This window comes from Diuraphis noxia, unplaced genomic scaffold, assembly GCF_037042655.1.
Source record: "Diuraphis noxia isolate RWA-SAM2 unplaced genomic scaffold, SU_Dnox_SAM2 contig0001, whole genome shotgun sequence".
Classification (NCBI taxonomy): Eukaryota; Metazoa; Arthropoda; class Insecta; order Hemiptera; family Aphididae; genus Diuraphis; species Diuraphis noxia.
This window is the reverse complement of record NW_028301711.1, coordinates 83,634,336-83,647,271: the sequence shown is the minus strand read 5'-3', so window position 1 is coordinate 83,647,271 and position 12,936 is coordinate 83,634,336. Positions and strand designations below refer to the sequence as shown.

At 40.1% G+C, this 12,936-nt stretch overlaps 2 protein-coding genes across 2 annotated transcripts; both read left to right on the top strand.

Annotated features, from left to right (window-relative positions):
- Positions 1-668: 668 nt before the first annotated feature.
- LOC149062136 (uncharacterized) lies at positions 669-1,625 on the top strand. The gene has a single exon (XM_089215230.1). The coding sequence runs from the start codon at positions 669-671 to the stop codon at positions 1,623-1,625; it is 957 nt and encodes a 318-aa protein (XP_089071356.1).
- A 5,250-nt stretch (positions 1,626-6,875) lies between these two features.
- Positions 6,876-7,640, top strand: LOC149062135 (uncharacterized). The gene has a single exon (XM_089215229.1). The coding sequence runs from the start codon at positions 6,876-6,878 to the stop codon at positions 7,638-7,640; it is 765 nt and encodes a 254-aa protein (XP_089071355.1).
- Positions 7,641-12,936: the final 5,296 nt, after the last annotated feature.

The window sequence follows — 12,936 nt, the reverse complement described above, 5'->3', positions numbered from 1 at the left end:
TCCGTACTCTCACCGACCCGCGGCTATCGTTACGACTCACGTCGTCAAATCATATTTGTTGTAGTACTTTTTATATTGCCGTGTAATAAAATTTAACTATTTAAACTTGACTTAATAATTATCTTAACCTTCTGATTTTGTCAGACACGTTGGTCGTTAGAGTTGAGACGATATTCCTCCTCTAACGCCACATTGGTGACCTCGAATCAAACGACGCACGTGTCGAAACCCGCCGCCGAGTACACACGCCTTGTGTCCCATCGTTTTTTGGCTCTCGCCCGCGTTTCGACGTCGTGTCACGTGTTTCGTCCTCACGAGTCTCACGCGCCATTCCGCACATTGGTGACCTCGAATCAAACGACGCACGTGTCGAAACCCGCCGCCGAGTACACACGCCTTGTGTCCCATCGTTTTTTGGCTCTCGCCCGCGTTTCGACGTCGTGTCACGTGTTTCGTCCTCACGAGTCTCACGCGCCATTCCGCACATTGGTGGCCTCGAGTTCCGAACGCAAGTTTTTTTTTTTCCGTTTCCGCTCGCCGTCGAACGTAGTGTAAGTCCGCGCGTTCGCAAGTCCGTCGCCGATATTTCGTTTCGACCACGTGCGTCGTTGTCCCGTTTAGTGTCCCGGCCTGAGCTATACCCGCGTTTATCCACGCAATCACACGGTATGTTGTCGGACGCACCGGTTGTTACCGCGCCGCTCACCGTCATCGCTTCGACGCCCGGCATCACGTCGCTTACCACCACGATGACATCGCCCGTTGTTTCGACCGCGACTTCGGAGGTCTCGGCGGTCGCGCATGTCAGGTTACCAGGGTTCTGGCGCAGCTCCGCGACCCAGTGGTTCACGCACGCGGACGCCATGTTCGCGAACAAGCGAATACGCTCAGATTTGTCGCGCGTGAATCACGTGCTTGAGGCGCTCGATGAAGAGGGCGTGCGAACTATCACGGATCTTTTGGGGCCCGAGGCATCGTACGACGCGATTCGTCAACGCCTCGTCACAACATACAGCATCCCGCAGGCCACGCGTTTCCAAAGTATGATCCAGCCAGGCGGCATGGGTGACCGCACCCCGTCGAGACTGCTGCGCGACATGAGAGACGTCTACCCCGACGGGATGTCAGATCAAGCTTTGGTGGCGTTCTGGATGAGCAAGCTCCCACCACCCGTCCGCACCGTCGTCGCCGGTCTCACAGGCTCCACCGAATTCCTAGCCGAACGCGCTGATCGCGTGTGGGAAGCGTGCCAGTTCGCGGAGATGGCTGTCGTCGATCAGAACCCTCCCAGTTACGACTCGCGTGAGCCAAATCCAGTCACGCGCAGAAACGCTGCGACGGCTTCAAGCGCTCAAGACACGCGTTTCCTCGCCCTCGAGGAAGCTATTCACGCGCTTACCGCTCAAGTCGCGTCCCTTGCGACGTCGCAAGCCGCTGCGCTAACGCGCACGACAAACGATCGTGACACACATCAGCAACGCGACCGTTCCCGCTCGCATTCTCATCATCGAGCTACCAGTGCGACATCAGGTTGGTGTTACTACCATGCCAGGTATGGCGCAGACGCGCGGAAATGTCGCGATCCGTGCGCGTACTCTTCGCCTGTGATGCGGAAAAATCCGTGATGCAACGGTGTTGCATCAACACCTCGCCGCGCAACAGCAACACCGACTCTTCGTCAATGACACCCGCACCGGACGCCGATTTTTAATTGACTCTGGTGCGGAAATTTCGGTGTTGCCGCGACCCCACAATCTTACGAAAAGCATCAATCAAACAACGAGCGCCGATATAAGACTCGTCGCCGCAAACGGCTCACAAATCAAAACATACGGGCAAAAGCAACTACATCTCGATCTTGGGTTCAAAAGACTGTTTTCGTGGACTTTCGAAATGGCCGACGTTTCGCGACCGATTATCGGAGCCGATTTCCTACACTACTACGGGTTGCTCATCGATATACGCCGAAACCGCCTCGTCGATCTCGCGGTAAACAGTTCAGTGAAAATTACGCCCGCTACCGTATCGTCCTCGGCCGCGATATGCGCCATCGCCAGACCGTCGAAATGGACCGCCATACTTCTAGACTACCCCGAAGTCACGCGTGAATCGCCTGTGCCGACAGATTTTTTACACGGAGTGGTACACGAACTGCATACCTCGGGACCAGCTCTTTTCGCCCGACCACGCCGACTTCCGCCCGATCGACTACGGATCGCACGTCAAGAATTCGATTTCATGCTGCAAAAAGGCATTTGCAGGCCGTCATCGAGTTCATGGGCCAGTCCACTACTTTTGGTGCCCAAAAAAGATGGTACGTTCCGACCGTGCGGCGACTACCGTCGTCTTAACGCTGTAACAGTCGCCGATCGATACCCATTGCCGCATCTACACGATTTCACGGCAAATCTCGCCGGTAAGACTGTTTTCACAAAACTCGATCTGGTACGTGCCTATCATCAAGTGCCTATCGCCCCGAACGACGTACACAAAACCGCGGTCACGACGCCGTTCGGTTTGTTCGAGTTTCCCGTCATGTGTTTCGGACTGCGCAACGCCGCGCAAACGTTTCAACGATTTATCAACGATGTACTACGCGGACTGGATTTCGTGTTTGCGTACATCGACGACGTGTTAATCGCTTCACACGACGAAGCCGAACACATCAAACACGTTCGTACCGTTCTCGAGCGTTTTCAAAGGTACGGCGTCGCAATCAGTCCGGCGAAGTGCGTTTTCGCGGCTGACTCAATGCTATTTCTCGGGCACGTTATCGACAAAGACGCGTGCCGACCGAACGCCGAACGCGTTGTCGCTATACACGAATGGGCGCTGCCCAACACCAAGAAGGAGCTCCAGCGTTTTTTGGGTTCAATAAATTTTTATCATCGATTTATTCCGAACGCCGCCGAGATGCAAGCGCCCCTTTACAGCCTTGCGTCGCAAATCAAAAATCGCGATGGACCGCTACAATGGACCGACGACACTCGGACCGCCTTCAATGCGTGTCGCCAGGCTCTCGCCGACACCGCCAAGCTCGCTCATCTTGATCAGAACGCCCCCCTTCGCCTTAGCACCGACGCATCTAACGTGGCAGTGGGCGCCGTTCTCGAGCAACGCGTCAACGATCAGTGGCAACCTCTCGGTTTCTTTTCAAAAAAGCTCTCGCCGGCCGAACAGAGGTACAGTACGTACGACCGAGAGCTTCTCGCTGCCTTTTTGGGCACACGGCATTTTATTCACATGATCGAGGGGCGCAGAACAACATTGCGTACGGATCACAAGCCGCTGACGTACATGTTCACGCTCAAATCAGAAAAAACAATCGATCGACAGGTGCGTCAAATTTCGTTTCTATCGCAACACATACACGACGTCGTGCACATTCAAGGCACTGATAACGTCGTACCAGACGCGTTATCACGAATCGAAATCGCCGAAACAGCTGTACTGCCGACGATGCAACAGTGGGCTGCCGACCAGGCCGCCGACCCGCAGCTACAGCAGTTTATCACAGGTACCAATACGAGTTCCCTCCGCCTTCAACCGCGCGTATCACCCGACGGTGTTATCTACGCGGATTACTCGACCGGCAACGCTCGTTTGTTTGTACCGTCCGTACTTCGACGTCGAGTGTTTAACGCGCTGCATGGATTAGCGCACGGCGGAAACCGCGCCACACTACGTCTCATTTAAGTCTCGTTATTGCTGGCCGGACATGCACAAAGACATCACGCGATGGACACGGTGCTGCGAACCATGCCAACGCGCAAAGGTAAACAAACACGTCGTTTCTCCGATCACACCTTTCGCGCCGCCCGAACGACGATTTGGTCACATTCATGTCGATCTTGTCGGACCGTTGCCGCCGTCCAACAACTGTAACCCTTTTGGTACTAGCGGGACGTTTGAGTCCCGGACACTTTAATCGGTAATAGAAAATATATGCTTTTAGATATCGGTATGTTCTGGCCTGGCGGGACATCTGAGTCCCGTCTAATATACGTTGAAAAAAAAAAAAGTGAAATATACTTATTCATAGACTATTTATTTTACACTGTAACAGGGGAAACCCAACCGTACTCTTATCTGCCAGCAATTGTATTTTTCTAGTTATATTCTGCGTATATAATCTGCTTGCAGACGACGCTAATCGTTTGTTTATTTTTCAATACTTCTCAATAATGAAATAAAATATGATTGGTCGTCATATTATCAATATTTACGAAATTAATCAACATTTTTGTCGCGGAACTCATATATCCCGTCAGTATTAGTCAGTCGTAAAACACCCGATCGTGTGTTCGCAATATAATATAATATAATTTAGTCTTCCGTACGCACGTCTCGTATATTTCGTCGTCAATTTTTATCGTAAAAATATTTGTTCGAATTATTTTTTTTCAAAATGAGTGCAAGTAAAAAAGATCAAGATATCGAAGATTGGCTATTAATGGATGTTCCGGATGATCCAGAATCTGAGGACGAATACGATGTAGATGATGGTGATACCGACGAGCAAGCCCAACAAGAGGTAATTGAATTTGGTAATTTTTTTTTGCAAAGTGAATGTGAAACCGGTAAAGATGACAAAGAACCATTAATAATTGATAATTCGGATGTTATTATTTTTGATTTTCCGGAATTTGACTTTTCCCATCAAACCGAGGACGTAAGTCTAAAAACCACTAATACACCAAACTGTTCTAGAACTTTGAGACCACGAGTATCAAATTCAACTAATTTGTCCAATAAATCTATTTCTGACCATGTTATACTTGATAATACACGCACACCAGAACATATCGATAATAATACGACTATAGAATTTGCTGTTAATAATACTCCAGATCCTGTTGAAGTTAATAGGCAATGGCGTAAAAAAAATGAAATTACAGCAGCTTTACCAGATTATGAAAAAAGTTTAGGTTACAACCAAGTGATGTTTGGTAACTGTAAAACGGCAACGGATATATTTTTAAAACTTATTAATCCTATCATAGAAAATATTTTGGACCAAAGTAATCTGTACGCAACTCAAAAAAATAAAAATCTCAAACTACGAGAAAATGAACTACTCTCTTTTTTTGGAATTAATTTTTGTATGGGGTATCATAAACTACCTTCATATAAACATTATTGGAAGGGGGCCAAAGATTTAAATGTGCCAGCTATTTCTGAAGTTATGACAAGAGATCGATTTGTAGAAATACTATCTAATATTCACGTCAATAATAATGAAAATATTCCTCAGAACAATAAAGATAAATTGTTCAAATTACGTCCTATGATAAATAGTTTGAACCAAATATTTTTTGAGTCTTCATCTGGAACACGTGAACTTAGTGTTGATGAGTCTATGATTAAATTCAAGGGTCGCAGTACGTTAAAGCAATATAACCCAATGAAACCAATAAAAAGGGGTTACAAATTGTGGTGTATTGCAGACCAGAACGGATATATTATGAAATTTTCGGTGTACCAAGGAAAAAACGAAACGTTAGAAAAAGAGTTCGAGAACACTAATTTGGGAGAAAGAATTGTATTGCAGTTGACAAAACCATTTTGGAACGAATCTAGACTTGTATTTTTCGATAACTATTTTACAACTATTTCACTCCTTGAAAAGTTGAGAACGCAACAAACACTAGCTTGTGGTACAATCAGACAAAATCGTAAAGGGATGCCACAAAATTTCAAAAAAGATTCTGAAATACCTCGGGGAGAATTTGACTACCGATTTTCTACTTCAGGTATTGGAATATTCAAATGGAAAGATAACAAAGTGGTACATATTGGGTCAAACTATCACGGTAATGAAATAACATCTGTTGATAGGACTATGAAAGATGGCTCTAGATTGAGCATATCGTGCCCAAATCCAATCAAAGACTACAACAAATATATGGGTGGAGTTGATCACGCAGACAGATTGAGGGCATTATATAACGTTGACCGTAAATCCAAAAAGTGGTGGCTTAGGATTTTTTGGGGACTGTTAGACATAACGTTTGTAAACGCATATGTCATTTATTGCCAAATGTTTGAAAAAACGGATGTATTTGATTTCCGTCGATCAGTTGCCCTTGGTCTGATGACAGCTCGAAATACTCCATCAAGAAAATCTATAAGCCTGAAAAGATCAGCTCCACAAACGCCATCAAATCGAAGAAAGAAAACTTTATCCAACTCCAAAGACGTCAGATTAGGCAACAGGTATAATAAAACTATTTCATCATTATTTTTTATTATTATTTATATTTTTTATTTTATCACAGGGGTATTCATTGGCCAAGTTTTGGTACAAAGAGAGGTAGATGTGAACTTTGCAGCGTTCGAGGAGTAGAGTCCCGGCCACTTTCTTCGTGTAACCACTGCCGAGTATTTCTGTGTTGCAATGAAAGGAAAAATTGTTTTGTAGAATACCATCAAGTTGACATTGTATAATTTTTTTAATTATTTACAAAAATTTTTATAATTTTACTACTATGTATTATTTTTTTTTTTACGTAAAATAACAAAGTAAAAATTGGCAAGAAGTCCGTTCATTTTTATGTTTACGATTTAAATAAAATTATATTATCAGAAGTAGATTTCTCGTATTTTTAATGCAAATAATGATTTGCTATTAATTTTCATTGTAATGCATATCAACCTGACGGGACTTTGAAGTCCCGGACAAAAAAGTAAGTGAAGGGCCTAAAAAAAAATTTTGAAAAAAATCATAGACTTTAGTTGCACCACAATAAAAAATTTTGTCAAAAAAAATTTTAACTTTTTTCATTTTTTCCAATAGCCGGGCTCAAAGGGGTAAGTACCTGCTTACCGTCATCGATCGATTCACTCGCTGGCCGGAAGCCTGGCCACTCGAGAACATGTCAGCTCACGCTGTCGCACAGACGCTAACCACGAACTGGATCGCTCGATTCGGCGTTCCCGACATCATCACGACCGATCAGGGAAGACAGTTCGAGTCCGAGTTGTTACGCTCACTTTTTTCGACATTCGGCATTCAGCACGCGAGAACGTCGCCTTATCATCCTCAGTCAAACGGTATGGTCGAACGTTTTCATCGAACGCTCAAGTCCGCGCTCACCGCCCACGAATCGGCGCAGTGGTCAACGAAGTTGCCAATCGTTCTGCTCGCTCTACGCAACACCGTAAAGGCTGGTTTCGAATACGCTCCAGCTGAGTTGGTCTACTGCACGACACTTCGACTTCCCGGCGAGATGTTTCATGCCGCGCCCGCGGAACCTACTCCGCCCGGACTGGTAGCAGCTCTCCGCGACTACATGGCTCAGGTACGTTTCACTCCCGGTACCAACCACAACACACGACGAGCTACGTTCGTACCAGACGACTTGAGCCAAGTTAGTCATGTTTTTCTTCGAATCGACTCCGTCCAGCCGCCGCTCCAGCCACGATACGAGGGACCTTTCGCAGTTTTGGAACGCCGCGAAAAAACGTTCAAGGTACAACGCCACCGATCAATGACGTGGGTTTCCATCGACCGGCTCAAACCAGCGTTTGTTGCGCGTGAAGACCCAGTCGCCGACCACTCATACGCCGCGCAATCGATCGAATTTCCCCAAAAAAAACGAGTCCGTTTTTTTTCTCGCCGAGGGGGAGTAATGTGGTGATTACGACGTGTTATCACCACTTACGCTAGCGCGTTTGTTTTATTATTGTCTTTACCATTTTGTTCCTAACCTTGTATTTATGTATCACATTGTAAACGTTTTTATTATTGTATTTTTTGTCTATGTTCCTTGTATTATTCACTGCGTGAATTATTTTAACTTATTGTATTTGTATATTTATTCTCTTTGTTACGTCGCCCGCGACGACTTTTCGTACACTTTTTCTCCCGCCGCGCGCGATAGCTTTTTCACCGTTACGAGCTCGAAGCCATCATCGCTCGCCGCGTTGAGTTACTTTTTTCGTGACCGTCGTTCCCTCAAGTCCGTACTCTCACCGACCCGCGGCTATCGTTACGACTCACGTCGTCAAATCATATTTGTTGTAGTACTTTTTATATTGCCGTGTAATAAAATTTAACTATTTAAACTTGACTTAATAATTATCTTAACCTTCTGATTTTGTCAGACACGTTGGTCGTTAGAGTTGAGACGGTATTCCTCCTCTAACGCCACATTATCATAGATTGTAGCATATGATTGAAGTGTAATCTCATGATTGATATTAAGTTTATCTGCTACAATTTGCCAATCATATCCACCATCATTACTTTATTGTTTTCTAAACCATCACCATCACACTGCTCATTATTAAAATAGAATCAATCTTTTTTGAAATAATTGACAATTGTAATTGGTTGTACATTACGCCATGTTTTTTTACACATACGCGTGGATTGTAATAGATTTATTGGACATGGTCTGCCTTCATCAATATCGTAAACAATTTTTCGAATAATAATTCTTTGTGGTATGTTTTTAAATTTTGTATTATATTGATTCTCCGATCCATTGGCTGTAGTTTGGATGTAGTATTTGGAGATGAAAATTCGATTTTTAATGATTTTAAATTGATATTACAATGAGCTGTACAGTTATCAATAAATAATAAAACATTTATTTGATTTGGTCGCATTTTTTTAATCAAATTTTATAAGCCAATTTTTAAATAAATCACCAGTCATCCATGCCTTTTGGTTTGACTTATAGTCTAATGGTAAACTGCTTAACTGCTTTAAAACATCGTGGTTTAGTTGATTTCCGATTATAAGTGGTTTAATTTTTTCGAAACCTGACATACTTGATCCTAAAAGAATTGTTATCCGTTCCTTGCTTTGTTTGCCACCTGAACAAGTTTCTCCCTTTAACACATTGGAGACGAAAGACTCGTCTGAAAAGTTCGTATTATTATAATTGAATAGACGATAACATTATATGGCTGCAATAACGTAGGAGACGTGTGACTCGTCACACAAGTCATTTTTGTTATGATAGTACAGACGTTCGGTTTCCCTCCATTTTTGTACACGTGGATGGTCGTTATTTACGTATTTTCTAAAATCGGTGTATAATTTAATAATACACATATACGCATACCTATTAGTTTCTTTTTTTATAAGTTTTATTATTGAGTCCGAAAAAATATTTTAAAACAATCTAGTTCATTAGAATTCGAATTTATACTGTTTGTAATATGAGGAGTTCCAGTGAATGCATGTGGATGAGGTTTAGTATTCGTAGGAAACCAATTTCTGGTGGTAGGTATAATGTTAAGCCTATCATTATGGAGTTGACCTGTAATATTAGACGCTGGTAATATATTTTGAAATAATTCATCTTCGTCATCAGAACTTTCAAATCCCTAATTGGAAGCATCATTTACTACTTCAATAATATATATTTTATAGGTCGCGGACCACCTCAATTTTACAAAAACTAGGGAGACCTTTTTTTAACAAGAATACACAAAATTTATCGAAAAATGTTAATTTTTATTATTTTACTTTACTTTTTATGACTATACTTTTATATATAATTATACTACTATATACTTTAATTAGGTAAAAATTTTACATTTATTAACAATTTAACACAATACAAATTACGTGCTCATTTAAAAGAAATGCGTGTCATATTAATATTTTTATAAAAGGTAAATTTTAATTCTAAAAACAAGTTAATGTGATTTTTGCACTTGCATTTCCTTTACTAACAAAGATATTCTTGGGGTAATATTGCTCATAGCTACACGCATGTCTTTAGTGGCGTCCAACCGATTTCTTTGTTTATTTTTAATGTAGAGCAGTGCGGAAGATCTTTGTTCGCACAAATAAGTTGTCGAAAACATGACTAAATATCTTAATGCGATTTCTGGAAGTTAAGGATACGTAATTGCTTTTTTACACCAAAACTCTTCGATATTCATGGAAGATTCAAACGTATCCTTACAGTTTCGATCATTTTGTAACTCTATCAAATCTTCCTGGATATCATCAGCCACCTCATCAACTTTGACAATAAAAGGGTTTCGAATCATACTTTGGACACCTTTCGTTTCATAACCATTATATTCTGGGAAATACCGGTTAAATTCATCTTTAAGTTCATGCAGAAGGTGTAAAACATTTTGCTGGACTTCAGGCGTGTGGTCAACTTATTTTTCGTTGTCGATCATGCTTTTTAGTGTTTAAAACGTTGAGTAGTTATTTATCTCAACTTTACTTATCCATAAATCAATTTTACAAATAAATGCGCGAAGTTTATCTTCAAATATAAATATATTTGCGACGCCTTCAATTTATGATTTCCGGAGCCTTGTAATTGTAAATTAAGCTTGTTTAAATGCTCAAAGATATTGACAAGATAAGCCAAGTGCATTTCAAACTTATGATCACAAATACATTTCGATAAATTAGACTTTAGACTCTAAAGGAACTGCCAGAACTTCATTATTATCCGCGATTTCAATTTCGTGTTCATTAATATCAAATGGCACAGGTAATAAATTTGTAAATTCGGGCTCATCATCGTCTAAAAAAAAAGGTTTTTGCCCAAGTAAGTAAATAATAGAAGAAATAAATAAGTATAGGTAGGTAGGTAGTATATATAATATAATACAAAAGGAAATCATAAACAATATTATAATATGTATAAGCTATTGTGCTAGGTATGTACTGACCGAGTTAAAAATCATCATTATCAACATTGTCGTCAATTTGTGAACTACTATCATCACCAAATTCATAAATTATTTGAGAAATATCATAATTAGACAATTGTTAAGCCTTTATATTATTATTATTTTTTTCGAACACAACAACTATACAAGTGCTGAACAATATCTAACATTCGCGGCCATAGAAAAGAGATTAAATAGAAAGGCGACTCCTGTAGAACATTTTGATATGACCATTGATACTATCGCTCCAAGTGGCTGTCTTAAAAACTAAAACCTATACTATCGATAATAAATAATCGATAGCTATTTATCGATAATATCGTGAATCGATCGCACTGATTTTAATTTTATATTCACCCATTTTAAGTTTTTTTCATTAAAAAAAAAATACTTTATTTATATGGAAAAAATTATATTTAATCAAATATTTTAATACAACAAGTAGATAATTCTTTTTCTACAATTTCCAAATTTAACATTTACATAATTAACTATACATAATTTACATTTTGTCTTATTAATACATTTTTCTTTTTTGCATATTTGTCATGGTATACCATACCATTATTTTTTATCTGATCAGATGTTACAGATTTTTCACCTTATGTCAGTATCCTATTTATGTGAGTTATATAAGAATAAATAAGAAGATTAGTAGTAGTCTTTAAAAACATATTAAATAAATCATGCATAGGACATGTTAAGTAACTAGATGGTATAAAGTTTGTAATTAAATAGTTAAATTATGTCTTAGAGTTACACTTGTATACAAATTTATTAAAATTGAGATTGAACATTTCTATTAAATAATTAAAGATGTCCATTGCTACTTCATTTGGATAATTTAGGTTGCAGTTGTCATTTTGACGAATTTGTATCACCATATGTTCTTTTAACATTTGGTGAGAAGTGATATTTTCCATACAATAATTACAATTTTTTGTGAGCTTCTTAATTTTCTTGATGACCCAACCAGTAACATAGGCTCTACTATTTGAATTGAGTATATGATGAGGTCGAAATTCTTGAACGGGAGTCTCCAAAGAAACTGAATTGATTTCGTCATCCACTAAATTAGTCTCATCAATTGGAATATCATTGAATAAAAAATCCTTTAGGTTGTCTAGAGCTCCATCACAGTCGTCATTTTCACAGTTGGACCCAAATGAGTGACTTGAAGTAAAATTATTAATAAGTAGTGCCTTGAATGATGAAATAAAGTTGGCACACGTTGGTTTAATATTACGTACACCATGGCCCCGTATCGAACCAAAAAAGTTTTCAATTGGATCCTGGTTAAAATTTCTCAAGACTATGTATTTAAACCCATCATTAAGAAGCTTTGTGCAAAGTGCTTGTAATCCTTTAATAGTTTTAATCCAGTTTACAACAGAAGGAATTACTTTTTTGGTTTTTGTTTCATACTGCATACTTTGTAAAACAATTAAAACTTTGCGCTAGAAGTCCCAGTGGGCAGAATTGAAAGAAACCGCACTTCGCAATTCTTTTTCAGCAACTGGTTGAGTTGTATTACCATTGGCACTATCCAATAAGTTATCAATAAATAAACACAAGTATCCAGTATCTTCTACAGAAGATTGAACTATTTTATTTTCTGGACACTCTTCGTTTGATGTATTTAACATAAAAGGCAACCTTTTCATAATGGCACCAACTCTTTGGCTAAACACATGAGCGGCACACGAAACTTTCATTTTTTTCATTTTTTGAGGATATATTATATGGTTATCTGTAAGCTTAGGAGCTTGACGATCCCCTCCAGTACTTTGGTTTTTGTCCATTTCATAAAACTGAATGAGATGTTTCCATGATGCAATCATATTTTTATCGTCATATGTGAAATGAAGATCTTTTGAAACTAAATTATTTCTCAGACCTTTCAACAAATGAGGTACATCATAGAGATGTATAATGTCTTGAGTTCCTATTTCAAAACCAAATCTTCTACTTTGTTTACCTTCTGTTACATACTTCTCATTCATTTCTTTGAGTAATCGGTTGATTGCTGCAACATTTGTAGGAGCTTGATCACACACGGCAGATACCACTGTAAGTCCTGTCAATTGAACAGCTTTAATAACTTCTTTGATAATAATTGACAAATGTGTACTGTCCATGTTACCATTAGTTAAATAGAATACAACTGGCTGCTTAAACTTTTTACGTGACCCTCTGACCATAAAAACTAAAGCTTTATCTGCAAAATCAGATGATTGATTTTGTCCACCAAAATCTTTAAACCCAATCACTTTATCATAT

What these genes read in the sequence shown, in the direction of transcription:
- LOC149062136 (XM_089215230.1), top strand. Translation starts at nt 669, where the DNA reads ATGTTGTCGGACGCACCGGTTGTTACCGCGCCGCTCACCGTCATCGCT.
- LOC149062135 (XM_089215229.1), top strand. Translation starts at nt 6,876, where the DNA reads ATGTCAGCTCACGCTGTCGCACAGACGCTAACCACGAACTGGATCGCT.